General features: G+C 36.6%; 2 protein-coding genes and 1 pseudogene across 3 annotated transcripts; all 3 read right to left on the reverse strand.

Moving 5' to 3' along the window:
• Window positions 1-6,460: 6,460 nt before the first annotated feature.
• Window positions 6,461-8,799, reverse strand: LOC110750674 (uncharacterized). 2 transcript variants are annotated; one of them, XM_088245073.1, is made up of 2 exons: window positions 7,279-8,799; window positions 6,461-7,164 (listed from the first exon to the last, which is right to left on the reverse strand). In XM_088245073.1, exons 1-2 carry the CDS (start codon window positions 8,459-8,461, stop codon window positions 6,596-6,598), a joined length of 1,752 nt encoding a protein of 583 aa, XP_088101199.1. In that variant the 5' UTR covers window positions 8,462-8,799; the 3' UTR covers window positions 6,461-6,595. The 2 variants fall into 2 exon arrangements, with proteins under 2 accessions (XP_088101199.1, XP_021806723.1); XM_021951031.2 differs by having other exon boundaries at window positions 6,461-8,799.
• Window positions 8,800-9,572: 773 nt separating this feature from the next.
• On the reverse strand, window positions 9,573-11,810 carry LOC110750671 (uncharacterized; annotated as a pseudogene).
• Window positions 11,811-12,790: 980 nt separating this feature from the next.
• On the reverse strand, window positions 12,791-13,729 carry LOC148291178 (uncharacterized). The gene has a single exon (XM_088246358.1). The coding sequence runs from the start codon at window positions 13,654-13,656 to the stop codon at window positions 13,075-13,077; it is 582 nt and encodes a 193-aa protein (XP_088102484.1). The 5' UTR covers window positions 13,657-13,729; the 3' UTR covers window positions 12,791-13,074.
• Window positions 13,730-14,740: the final 1,011 nt, after the last annotated feature.

Consider the following 14,740-nt stretch of genomic DNA (forward strand, 5'->3'; position numbering starts at 1 on the left):
TCACATGATAATGCTCTAAAATTCTTATTTTCTATATTCCTTAGGCATTCTCAACTCGGCAGCATATAAATAAAATATTTAAATTCAGCAAAATATGCTAGAAAGTCATAAACTATTAAATACTAGTCTAAGATCAATAATGAAATTGAATTGCATAAATTTATTTATAATAACAAAAGTCCACTTACTGAACCCTTCTAGTTTCATAGAACTATTTGCGTATTACCGGCTTAGATTAATATATCTAGGTATATAATTACATATAATGGAAATAAAGATAAAAGAAATAAAAGAAATACTACTGGAAACATGATTAACCTTTCCTTCAAAGCTTACGTAAAACTCAATTAGAAATACATATATACTTATAAAAATTTATAATTATCTTATTATAGAAAGGTAGGAAAACGAGATACTTATTAAGGTATCATTGACCCAGGGATGTCTCAATATCGGAGACAACCGCTTTACTAAAATATAAGTTTTCCTCTTTAACTCATAAAACAAACTCTTAACTTAAAAATTTATTGCAATTTGGGAAAAATCCTTTAATTTAGAAAGCTCGCCACCCGGACGTACCCCCATCTATATCCCGACAATTCCATCCTCGCAGGCCTCGTAAACACAGGGTTAATCAAGCCGCATTCCTCGCAGGTCTCAGAGACACCAAGTCAATCCGAGCCGCAATCCTCGCAAGTCTCGGGGACACCAAGTCAATCCAAGCCACCATCCTCGCACCAACCACCATCCTCGCACCGCACGTTTCGGGTGTCTCCCAAACTCGTGGGGCATGTCATAAATGACATATAGTTTCAAGACACTTGGGGGGGGGGGGGGGGGGGGGGAACTCCTCTGGTGGGTTTGAAAGTCATATTCAGAAACTTATCACAAACTTTGCCTTCAATTCCACGAATCTATTTTCTGCTACCGAGTGTATGGACTCAATATAGATATACATTTAAGTATTTAACTAGTCTGTTAGTCCCTTCGGACTTTGATTAACAACCCCTTCCAATATTATATTTATAATCTTAACAACACAATTAACCATATGAATAAATAAGTAGGTGATAAATGAACCGATAAATAAACACTCATATTCTTAGAGATTTCCTCAGCTCCAATTATGCATAATTCTCAAACACTGAAATAATCCTTAGATATACCCTCGCATAGTATAATATGCTTCCAATTATGCATGCTTATCCCGAGATTGTATATATTCATGAAATTAATGCCATAATTGACCCAATGAACACTCGCACGTACATGAGCTTCCTAAAAACTCATACACAATAGTAGAGCTCATCATCATTATTTTATCCGCAACCCTGGCCCTGAGTTCCTAGAAGTATGTGCACTAACTTAAAGTCATTTCGATGCCCACAATAGCTTTTTTCAAGGTTTAGAACGGTCTGGAGGTGCCTTGGGGCTCAAAAAGTGATAAAGTACCAAAAAGTCAACTCGGGACCCCGTGGGGTCCACGACCTCAAATTTCAATTCGGAAGTTCCTAGAGGTTCCAATATGCCTAGGACACATGTCCCGAGAGTTTAGTCTCGATCGGACGGTCAGATTAATCACGATCGCACGATCGGATGGTTCTTGTAACCTTAGCCCTAAGGTTGGCATTTTCGGAGTATCCGAGACTCCGATTCACGATTTGTCGAATCCTATACAATCCTGGAATTACCTAAATCCACATATTTTAAATTGACTACGATCCAACGGTTCAAACGTATCAAACCAGGAAATCGCACAATAGGCGAGATCCGTTCAAGGAGAGGCCACCTCAAGTCATTTTCATGATTTTAGAATTCAAAATGTATCTCATTTTTCTAATTTTTGTAATTGTTTGTCACCTGTTGTTCAAACCCATCATTGGTAAATAAATTAAATTTTGGAATGAAAATTCGTTTTCAATTTCATTTATAAAAATCATAATTTGATCATCTACTTTGATTCGGAATTTTTGAAAATTTTTGGAATTTTTTTAGAAAATAGTCGAAAATTTTAAACATATCCATCGATTTGAAAGGTTAAAATTGGCTCAATTAAACAATCATATGACAAAACTCGAAAAACTATTATATGCTATTACATAGAGGTTGTTATCCATTATTGAATAAGTCTTTTATGTTTATTTGCTCATTAAGTTGTATTCAATTCAACATGAAATTAGTCATTATGTGTAGACTAAGATTGAAACCCAATATATTTCAAAAATTAAAAAAATTCGGAATCTTCAGATACATTGCATTTAAATTCCTTGAAAAAGAAAAGCAAACTTTGCTAAAAAAAGATGGCCAACAAACACCATTTGTAGCCCAAACTTTTGGTTTTATTGGATAGATAGTTTCAAAATATTATATTAAAAGATTGTCTTTTTTGGGCAAAGATTACGACCAAGAAATTTTATTCAATTCGTTGTCAATAATTTTTCAGACTGTGATTCTTTTTCGTTTCTTTGCGACATAAATTGAAGAGTAGGGAACACATTGGGCCTTGATCGGTGCATATTTATATATCATTTTGTACCATTCTAACTTATGATTTGATTATGTTATTGAGTTAAACTTGTGCTTTTAATCCCTTTTCTGTTTATCATTCAGTTCATTGGGCCTTAGGTAGCAATGGTGGCTTTGGATAGGAAAATATGCAAAATGGTGCAAAAACGAGCAGACTGAGTTAGCAATTTGTTTCGGCCTTAACTTCCTCCTCCCAACTTGTATTGGCCCAATTAATATGTGGTTGGAAAGAAGAGATTTTGAACTGCAGGATGGACTGCTAAAACGTATCAATTGATGAAGCCAAGCCCAATCCGTGGGCCCATCAAAATGCACACCATACATTCCAGTCTATTTTCGGAAGTCAACTTGCAAGGCCCAAAACGTACACTTGTACTGCTCAAATAGGAATACTTTCTTCATACAAGTTGTTCCAATGGGTGTCTATTATGACATATCCAAATTTGAGCCACATTGGATACATATTGAAACCTCAGGCCCTCCTACACCAAGCCTGGTTCAAAAGAATCGTTTTTTCCAGCAAAGGTGAAGAAAACCCACATGGGTTGGCAGCAAAAGGCAGCCACAAATTGATCACCTTTGAAGTCCCATGTGAAGAAAGCTTTAGGTGCAGCAAAAGAAGTATGGGATGGAGTTGATTCCAACCACACTAACATAGACAAGATGAAGTAGGAGTTATGGGTTGTATTAAAAGAGGAATGGTGGTGTTGGAATTCATCATGTTGTTCCTCCCTCTTAGCCCTATAAATAGAGAAGTTTTCAAGCTTCATAAATCACACCCAAAGGGGGGAGCTCTCAAACACTTCTCTAGAGCTCCCTTCCCTTCTCTCCCTCAAATTCTCTTAGTTTCCTTTCAAGTTGTCAATTGTTGTAACAAAATGATTTTACTAAATTTTCCTTCAAGTTTTCTTAGTTCCACTTTACTTTTATTTGTAATGTACATTCTTTCTTAAGTATTCAAGTTTAATTAGTTTCCAAGTTTCAATTATGGTTTTTGTTCTTATTCATTATGCTTATAAGTTAATATGCTAGTTTGAATGATTGATCACCATTTAGGCTTGCATGTTAGCTATCTTGGTTTGAATTAAGAGTAGACACCATGCTTTAATTCGAATTGAACTATGAATAGGAAGAGTATGTATGGACATTCGACAACAGGGATTAGATACATACTTGGTTGTTTAAATTGTTCTTCTATGCTTAATGGGTTCCTAATGCTTAATTTTAGGTTAGACAACAAATGATCAAATTAGGGAATTAGGAACACAAGGTTATGACCAAACACCATGGCTTAATCATACTTTAGCTAGAATCAATCCGTTAATCTAATTGAACTTGGGAACTTATTTGCTTGAGTTATTTCCTTTTTTTCTTGTTTTATTTATTTTCTTTTTCATTTCTGTTTTGTGTAGGGGAAATGAATTGGATCATTCAATCACCAATCCTCGTGGGATCGACCTCGCACTTACATATGCTATATTACCAAACGGCTCATGCACTTGTGAGTATCACAAGTTGAGGATGCAGCTGAATCCATTTTGGTGCAGCTGAATCGACGCAACAGCCCTACGTTTAGGTACCATTTGGGTTTCTCCTTCTCTTTTCACACTGCACATTGCCATCCAAATTCCAAAAGGGTAGCCTTTCAGCCTAGTTACATTATTTAATCAACTTTACTGCTCCCTGCAAAATTTAGTCCATTAATTCAACTTCTGTCCGAAATGAAAGCAATATGAAATCAAAAGGAGAACTACCTGATCCTTTTGTTTCGTTTATAACAACTACTGTATGAATGGGTAATTGTAATAATTCTACATTTGCAAGATAGGTGAATTTGGAAAAATAGGATTCTTTTTCAAGATATAAAAAATATAGCCACTTGAGAACCCCTCGAGTGAGTCCTCCCCTCGAACAAGGCTCAAATCCCCTTCGAGACATTTCAAACAGTGCTCGAATCCCACTCAAGTGATTAAAGTTGTTAATGTATAGAAAAAATTGGACTAAAAGTTTGTAACATATCCAAAACTTGTCTAGTTTTCGAAAGTTTTCCATATCATTACTGTTGATGAATGGTTTAATATGTAGCCTATACTATTATTGTTTGAGGCTGAGGAAAGGTCCCATTAAGACCCACACCATCTCTTTGAATTGGAGACTATTTGATGTGAAGAGAGAATGTGGTCCTCCAATATTGTTCCTACTACTTGGACTCTAATGCAATCAAATTTAATAATGAGTTGAATGGAAGGTCCCATCTCAAAAATGATGTACTTGAGACTTGACTTGATCCATCTTTCTACCTTCTTAGAATCTTTGATTTGGTTCTATCATTACAAACAATGGGTTTTTGCCACGTGTTGGGCTACTGTGCAAGCCTATAGCTGGAGGTGTATAATTAGGAATTTAGGATCGATTTTTCTAGATGCCGATGCAGCTTCTCCTTGGCCTAAGAAAATTAAGTTCCTTACCCACCAAGCAAAAGCAAGATGGTGATTTGAAGAAATGCTCCATTAATACAACTAATTTGATTTGAATTTGATTAGGGAAATCAATGGGATTTTGTTATATCATCAACGATGTCTCTATTTTGGTGTTTACCTTCAAAAGAAAAGCAAACTAATGCTGCTGAGAGAAGAAGATTAAAAAAAAAGGCCAACAAACACCAATATGTTCTATTGAATTAGTTATTTAGTCAATGATTCTTCGACTGTGACTCTTTCTTTTTTCCCTTTTTTCTTTGTGTGACATAGATTGATAAAGTAGGGAACACTTTGGCCTTACATCTATGGACCTTTAGGGCTGCTCCTCCTCTGTTCACACACTCACCATTATACCTAATCACATTATTAAATAAAATTGTGTTTGAAATGAAATCAAAAGGAGAAGTAGCATATCTTCTTGTTTTTTTGGTTGATAAAAACTAATGTATGATCGGGTAATTGTAATAATTTTTTTTAATTTATAATACGAATAAAAACATCTATAATTTCTCCAGTTGTAGATAAGAAATGTCACATGTAGACGTGGAGCTTCGAACTCTCCCGCCTTTGTCCATTTCATTATCCTTTTTCGAAGAAAATTAGGGACTGATTGTCTCGTGAGTCGTGTGTGTATATGTGTGTGTGTGTGTCTCTCTCTCTCTTTTATGTCATGCAACGGTATACACGTGGATATGGAGATGAGTATATAATATTCGAAAATGCATCACATTACGCTGGCTTGACATCACTAACTTTAAGGGGTGTGACATTTCGATCTCAAGTTTTGTTTAAAACTCGAATTATCACTATTTTAGATGGACGATTCAAAATTTTATAGCACAATGATGGGAAAAATTACAAAAGTTAAAGAAACAAAAGTTAAAGAAACAAATGTAAAGAAAATCCAGCCAACACACAACTGAATATTTAAATCGTAAAACATAACGTAACAGAGAGAAAACTAAACAATCATTGGAAAAACAAAAATCACAAACACAGTTGAAAATATAATTTTGGAAAACAAGATATGGGATCAGATGAGTGAATGAGGACGAGCTTACACCTCCAGTCTCAGTGTCAGTGTTAGTGGTGTCTATCCCCCTCACTTCCCCCTCATTATTGAATTGCCCGGATGCATGTCATTGCAATATATAGATTTATAGGGAATTGATAGTTTTTGTAGGAGAGACGTTAGAGAAAAAGTAATGTGCAAGAACGAAAATTCTACAAGATAATGCTGAGCATATGAATACATAACTAGACAGATCATGTTTCTTCTTTTGCTCTATGTCATTTATTTCTCAGTTATGTGGATCTTTCTTGCAAAGTTTCTATATTTTGGTTGGACATGGAGAGCTGATGACAATTGTGCTCTTGCATCAGGTTTGTATGGGATCTTTTGTTGAAACAGAGGTTCTCCTATCTTCCCATACAAAATAAAACAGAAATTCCATGAAACAGAAATAATACCAGAACTTCCGGATACAAGTGAGAAGGCATTTTCATCTCCTGCCATACCCACGACCACTGTAATACCTTTATGGTCGTCAAAGATGCACCAGTTCATTGTCCACAGATGCAAATTAATTTCATAGTGATTCTTTTATCAACGGCAACAAAGCAGGATCCACTTCATCTTTCGACAGTAATTGAACTATCAACTCCGTTGTTGATGCATCTGCAGAGAAACCCTTCTCCACCATTTGTTGAATCAGTACCATCGCCCTTGATGTCTCTTTGTTACTGATAAGCCCTCTGATAATTGTGTTATATGCGCAACCATCTGGAGAACAGCCTTTCCCTTCCATTTCAACCAGCAAATTTTCTGCTTCACTTGTTAGGCCTCTGATACAGAGTCCATTAATCATTATAGTGTATGTCCTCACATTAGGTCGAAGTCCTTTTGATGATAAACCACAAAAGAGATCCCTTGCAGATTCAATTTTTCCAGTTATAAACAAACCTTCAAGAAGAATATTGTAAATCACAATATCAATATCTAACTTCTTCGCTTCCATTTCACAAAACAATTGCATTGCCCTACAAAGTTGTCGGTTTTTACACAGGCCATCCAGTAAAATAGAATAAGTTCGAGCATTTGGAAGCTGGCCACAAGCTTGCATCTCAGAGAACAACTTTTGTGCATCCTGTATTCTACCTGCTTTGCCAAAACCATCCAGAAGAGTGTTATAGGTAACGGTATTTGCAACTAGTCCCTTATGAGACATATCCAGAAAAAGAATCATGGCATTATCAATCTTTTTTTGCTTACAATATCCATTTATCAATGTGCTGTAGCTAACAACATCAACCATCAAGCCCTTGCTAAGCATTAGTTCAAAAACCTTTTTCGCTTTGTCCATTCTTCCTTGCAAACAGTAACCATCCATTAGTGAATTGTACGTAACCGTGTCAGGTTCAATACCTCTTTGAATCATCATCTCAACCACGCCTTCTGCTTCCACGGCCATTCCCTCCTTACAAAGTGCGTCTACCAAGACGTTGAACGTTAACACATTAGGAAAGATATTTTTACTCACCATTTCATTCAACAACCTTGCAGCTTCTTTCCATTCGCCTAATTTGCAAACTCCATTCATCAAAGAGTTATAGGTAATGACATTTGGGGAAATACCCTTGCTCATCATTTCTGAGAAGAGGTTCAATGCATCATCAACTAGTGTATCCTTACAAAGACTAACGATGATTGTGCTATAGACAACTAGGTTAGGCTTGCAAGCTACTTCCTCCATCTTCCTAAGCAACTGAATAGCAGCACTATTGTTACCTTTCATGCAAAAGCCCCTTATTATTGTGCCAAAAGTAACCACATCGGGCTGACAATTACCTCCCACAATCATTTTGTTGAAAATTCCTGCCGCCTCTGCCACTCTATTCTTGAGAAGATAGCCGCTGATTAAAGTGTTGAAAGTAGTGACATTTGGTTCAAGACCAACTTTGAAAATTTTTCCTAAGACAGATAAACTAAAACCCATTTGGTCCAAATGACAATAACAATTAATGAGAATGGTTAGAGCGTAAACATCAGGTCCAATTCCCGACACATCCATTTGGTTATAAAAGGAGATGACGGCAGAATAATGTTTCAATTTCGCAACTTGACCCAATATTTGATTGAAACGAACAACTGAAGGCGGAGGATGCATTTGAAGCATTCTATCAAACACATTGAAAGCATCCTCAACAGTTGTGATTGTGGGTGCGTTTCTCACTGCCTGGTCTAGTTGGGTTCTTGTAGATTTGATTGGTTTCGAAGGTTGAGAATGAAAGAAAGCAAAGTAATTGCTGGTGAAAACAACAAGAGTGGAGTTAGAGTGAAGACAAGGCATACCTCTCCATCTCCTGCTGCTGCAATAAGAAGAAGAAGCAGCAGCTATATTCCGCATCATCATCTTCAGCATCTCTCGAATAAAATGTGCAAAACTAGCCTTCATTCAAACACGCTTTTTGAGATTTCTGCTTGTTGGAGTATGCACGGCCTCAGGTCCTATTCTACTTTGTACATTAGGAAAGAAAAAGAAAAAAATAACGCAAAAGTCTCGAAACAAACAATTGATTTGTTATTGAAATGAATTTTTATCAATCCAATCCTCCTCCTCTGTGCACACACTCACACCATTATACCTAATCTAATCCTAGCCATTAGAATATTATTGCAGCCACGTATTCTGTAAATACAATTTCTCACGTGTCGACATGGAGTTTCGAACTCACCCGCCTTTGTACCTTTTATTATCTTTTTTCGAGGAAAATTAGGAAGTGATTCTCTCTCTCTCTCATGCAACGATATTTTGCTAGCATCACAATATGCTGGCTTGAAATCAGTAACTTTAACGAGTGACATTTCAATCTCAAGTTTTGTTTTAAATTCAAATTATTGAATTATCACTATCTGAGATGGACGATTCAAAATTTTATAGGACAATGATGGGAAAAATTATGTGAGATGAACAATCCAAAACAACTATCTCAATCATTCAGAACCATGCGGATCTCATCTGTTCTTTCACCTGAAATAGACAACCCTTACTTCCCTGTCAAGCACTTCAGTATGAAATAACAACCAGCTTTTGGTTGGGGAGCAAATGGGCTCCTATTAATTGGATATTGGAGAGTATGTACATATTAAAGAGCAGCCTTTTCATGTGAAAGTTACATAACGCATGTACCAATTTAAGGCAACAGACTTCAGTGATAACTTAAGCAAGTAGATTGCTAATCCAAATACATTTCGAACAGCCAACATAACAATAACAACATTAACTAAAAATACTGTCTCAAAGTAACACTCAGTCATCCAACAAAGTCTTGTAACCAAAAAGAAAAATATTTCCAGTACATAAACAATAGCAACAGCATTTAGATTTATCACCCATCAAACAATGTTTCCAGTACATAAAATCTGTCTGCAATTTCTAAGCAATAAGTTTTAGGAGAAACTTCATGCAAAGATAAAATCTGTCCACCGTGCTCTTGCACCAGTGGACAGGGGTTTGTGTGGGATCTTTTGTTGAAACAGAGGTTCTCCTATCGTCCCATACAAAATAAAACAGAAATTCCATGAAACAGAATTAATACCAGAAATTCCGGATACAAGTGAGAAGGCATTTTCACCTCCTGCCATACCCACGATCACTGTAATACCTTTGTGGTCGTCAAAGATGCACCAGTTCATTGTCCACAGATGCAAATTAATTTCACAGTGATTCTTTTATCAACGGCAACAAAGCAGGATCCACTTCATCTTTCGACAGTAATTGAACTATCAACTCCGTTGTTGATGCATCTGCAGAGAAACCCTTCTCCACCATTTGTTGAATAAGTACCATCGCCCTCGATGTCTCTTTGTTACTGATAAGCCCTCTGATAATTGTGTTATATGTGCAACCATCTGGAGAACAGCCTTTCCCTTCCATTTCAACCAGCAACTTTTCCACTTCACTTGTTAGGCCCCCGATACAGAGTCCATTAATCATTATATTGTATGTCCAGACACCAGGTTGAAGTCTTTTTGATGATAAACCAAAAAAGAGATCCCTTGCAGATTCAATTTTTCCAGCTATGCACAAACCTTCAATAAGAATACGGTAAATCACAATATCAATATCCAACTTCTTCGCTTCCATCTCTCCAAACAATTGCATTGCCCTAGAAAGTTGTCGGTTTTTACACATGCCATCCAGTAGAACAGCATAAGTTTGAACATCTGGAAGTTGGCCACAAGCTTGCATTTTAGAGAACAACTTTTGTGCGTCCTGTATTCTGCCCGTTTTGCAAAAGCCGTACAGAAGAGTGTTATAAATAATGGTATTTGGAACTGATCCCTTATGAGACATATCCAGAAAAAAGCATCATGGCCTCATCAATCTTTTTATTCTTACAATATCCATTTATCAATGTGTTGTAACTAACAACATTAACCACCGTGCCCTTGCTAAGCATTAGTTCAAAAACTTTTTGTGCCTTTCCTATTTGTCCTCGCAAACAGTAACCATCCATGAGTGAAGTGTACGTAACCGTATCAGGTTCAATACCTCTTTGAATCATCAAAAACTTTTTGTGCCTTTCCTATTTGTCCTCGCAAACAGTAACCATCCATGAGTGAAGTGTATGTAACCGTATCAGGTTCAATACCTCTTTGAATCATCATTTCTACCACACCTTCTGCTTCCAAGACCATCCCCTCCTTACAAATTGTGTCTACCAAGAGGCTGAACGTGAACAAATCTGGAAAGATATTTTTACTCACCATTTCATTCAACAACCTTGTAGCTTCTTTCCACTCGCCTAATTTGCAAACTCCATGAATCAAGGATGTATAGGTAATGACATTTGGGGCAATACCCTTGCTCATCATTTTTGAGAAGAGGTTCAATGCGTCATCAACTAGTGTATCCTTACAAAGACTGTCGATGATTGTGCTATAGACAACTAGGTTAGGCTTGCAAGCTCCTTCCTTCATCTTCCTAAGCAACTGAATAGCAGCACTATTGTTACCTTTCATGCAAAAGCCCTTTACTAGTGTGCCGTAAGTAACCACACTGGGCTGACAATTACCTCCCGCAATCATTTTGTTGAAAATTCCTGCCGCCTCCGCCACTCTATTCTCGAGAAGAAAGCCGTTGATTAGAGTGGTGAAGGTAAAGACATTTGGTTCAAGACCAAGTTTGAAGAATTTTCCCAATACAGATAAACGTCCAAATGACAATAACAATTAATGAGAACGGTTAGAGTATAAACATCAGGTCCAATTCCCGACACATCCATTTGGTTATACAAGGAGATGACGGCCGAATAATGTTTCAATTTCGCAACTTGACCCAATATTTGACTGAAACGAACAACTGAAAGCGGAGGACGCATTTGAAGCATTCTATCAAACACATTGAAAGCATCCTCAACAGTTGTGATTGTGGGTGCGTTTCTCACTGCTTGGTCTAGTTGGGTTCTTGTAGATTTGATTGGTTTCGAAGGTTGAGAGTAAAAGAAAGCAAAGTAATTGCTGGTGAAAACAACAAGAGTGGAGTTAGAGTGAAGACAAGGCATACCTCTCCATCTCCTGCTGCTGCAATAAGAAGAAGAAGCAGCAGCAGCTATATTCCGCATCATCATCTTCAGCATCTCTCGAATAATAGCACTGAGTAAGAAAATGTGCAAAACTAGCCTTCATTCAAACACGCTTTTTGAGATTTCTACTTGTTGGGAGTGTGCACCGCCTCAGGTCCTCTTCTACTGATAAGGAGCTGCTTTTGCCCAAGGGCTGGCGGCTGGTCTAGGTTAAGAGTGAGCCTACGGTCAGTTTTGAAAAGCAAAAAAATGTGGTGCAGCAAAAGCTGCTTTTCCAATTGCTTTAGCCTATGAGGATCTGCCACGTGGCGACTTCAATAACAATTGCCTAACGGCTAGTTGTTGGGCTGTTTAGTTTTTTATTTTATTTTATTTCCAGTTTTCAACGGCTAGTTGTTGGGCTTTTTAGTTTTTTAGTTTTTTTTTTTTTCAGTTTTCAACGATTAGTTGAGGCCTTTTTTTTTAATTACTCCAAACCCTTTTTACTTGTTTATTCTTTTTGTGTTGCTTTTTTTTATATAATCCAAGCCCCTCAAAATTGTTTCCAAAAATAAACTTTTGCGTCGCTTTTCTTATGCTTTAATTGTTTTTTTGTCACAAATAAAATAGTAATAAAATAAACTTAAATAACAAGTTGTGAGTGTTAGCCCCTAAATCCTCATCATCACTAGAACCTCAAAATTTTGAGAGGCTAGATTTTGCGAATAGTACCATTTTGAGGGGCTAAAACAACGCCGTTGCCCCTTCACCTTGCATTAGACATGCTCTAACTTGGGAATATTATGGTTAGAAAAATCCAAGTTCATTAACATATTTAAAGAGAAACAAAAGTACCTTTAAATGACGTCATAACCGCCAATGACGTCTTGTCCAATAAAAAATGATTTGTGGTCTTAGATTCAAACTTCAAGTAAACCACTTTTCATATTTTTAAATTATGTGTCAAAGTATTATTATTATTATATTTAATAAGTATTTGATAACAAACAAAAATAAAAATATTATTATGTTTTATAATTTCTAAAGTATGTTAGGATCATCATCGCACATTTTAATATGTGTACTGTACTATATGTATCACATCAACAAATAGTTATTTGTTGGCAAAAAAAAAAAAAAAAAAAATAGTTATTTGTTTATTATTTTTAATTTGTTATTCAAGTATATAACAATTTCTTGACAAAAAGAGGTATACAACAATTTCACTATCTCATCTCATCTCGACACTATGCTAATCACTCCTCCGGAATGAAGAACATGTCGTAGTAAGTAATATCAGTTGAAACATGCCCTAAAAGGAGAACATGTCCGGAAGGAAGAACTTATTCCTTGATCCAGACTAATATAAGTTTCTTTCTTTGATCATACTTGGACACATAATTTATGTTTATTCAGTTTGTTCTTTAATAATCGTAAATACATTCCCTGTACATTCTTTTATCTCACTCTTCTATCTCAACTCTACCATAACGTGTAGGGTTCAATGCTTTTGACCCTTCAGCCCGATGCTTGCTAACTGGGAAGTGAGGGTGAATCCAATGTCCTTATACAAGCTCACCAAATTGACTCTGCTAGATATTGTACGAGGAAGCTTAACCCCATCAGAACTCAACGCCTTTTCGCAAACGGCGATGCCATCAGCGATCGGTGCCACCGTATACTTGACCATATCGTGGTCCTCCTTAACTCCCTCTAATGTGCCTTGGAAAGCCGATGCCACTGATCCGTACGATTGTGCACACTGTTGAATACCTTTGGTGCTGCTCTCAGTCATGCGTAGATAACTGTTAAACAACTCTTGGGTGTCTGTAGCAGTTTCTGCAGCTATCTCAAGAACATTTATAGTAAGATCTTTGAGATCATTGGATGCTGACGATTGAATTCGAGCATCTGACGAAAGAGTTTTTACGCATTCGGTGTAGTTTTGATGGAAAGAGTCACTGGTTTGCTTGCAAACACTTCTAACTAACGGAGACGCTCTTGCATCTGCGGGCGCAGGAGAAGAAGAGAGAAAGAAGAGGAACAAAGCGAAGAACATGACAGGAGAAAGTGGGGAGTCCATTGACCAAGATATGAGAAGTTTTCTTGCTAAATTGTTGAAGGTTTCTTGTATTAGTAAATAAGTGATTGTGAAACAATGAATGAATGGAGTATATCATATATATGAGAATCCTAAGGCCGGTATGGGTCTAAAATTTAGGAGCGTAGAATCTGGAGAACCATCTTCTTCTAACGTTGATGAACTCTTTCGTTGTTTTGTTATCTTCTGGGTATGTTGTTGTATTAGAATAATCTTTTGTAATTGATATGTTATTATTGTAATATGTCAATTATAGCTGTACATAGAGTAGTTTACTTGATATAGGTAGACAAATCCAAATCAATCCCTGGGATTGAGGATTACGCTACAGTGACTTTGTAATTAGTTGGATTAGGTTTTTTATTTTATTTTATTTTATTTTATTTTTTATAATTAGGAGTAAATTGGGTTTTTTGTTTGAAGGATGATGTGTCAATTTTTAGTTTAATGAGGTGGCGTATGAGGAACAAAAGTAAGCAGATCGTGACAGAGAAAATTGGAACAGAGGATCCGAATCTATTATTGTCAATACAACAAAATCTTTCAACTAAACATTCTTTACATGGTATCAAAGTGGGCCGGTTGACTGGACCCGATTAAATCCAAATCAAACAAACTCAAATCAAACAAAAAATCCCAAATTGAACCAAAATCAAACAAACCCTAAATGAAAAAAAAGGTGACCAATGTGGAATTGGTTGCACGTGTAGTCAACTAAAAAGTGGTCCCACGTGAGGAGGAGTGTTGAAGAATATATGAGTCCCACATCAGAAACTTAACAAAATAGGAAGTCCCATATAATGAACCACTCCTAATAACATGTGGTTAAGTTGGGGACAATATCAATGTTGCTAGTGCTGGGCCAAGGGTTTGTCCCTCTGAAATCTTAACATGGTATCAGAGCATTGTCCTAGTGCCTGATTACTTGACCCTTGCAAAACCCTAGCAAACTTTCCAACACCATGGTAGGAGAAGATTCAACACCCCCAAAAACCAAAAATTCGAACAATAGGAATGGTAATCCCGATATGGATTCATCAAACCCATACTATGTTCATAATTCATA

Source organism: Prunus avium, chromosome 8 (assembly GCF_965620075.1).
Source record: "Prunus avium chromosome 8, drPruAviu1.hap1.1, whole genome shotgun sequence".
Classification (NCBI taxonomy): Eukaryota; Viridiplantae; Streptophyta; class Magnoliopsida; order Rosales; family Rosaceae; genus Prunus; species Prunus avium.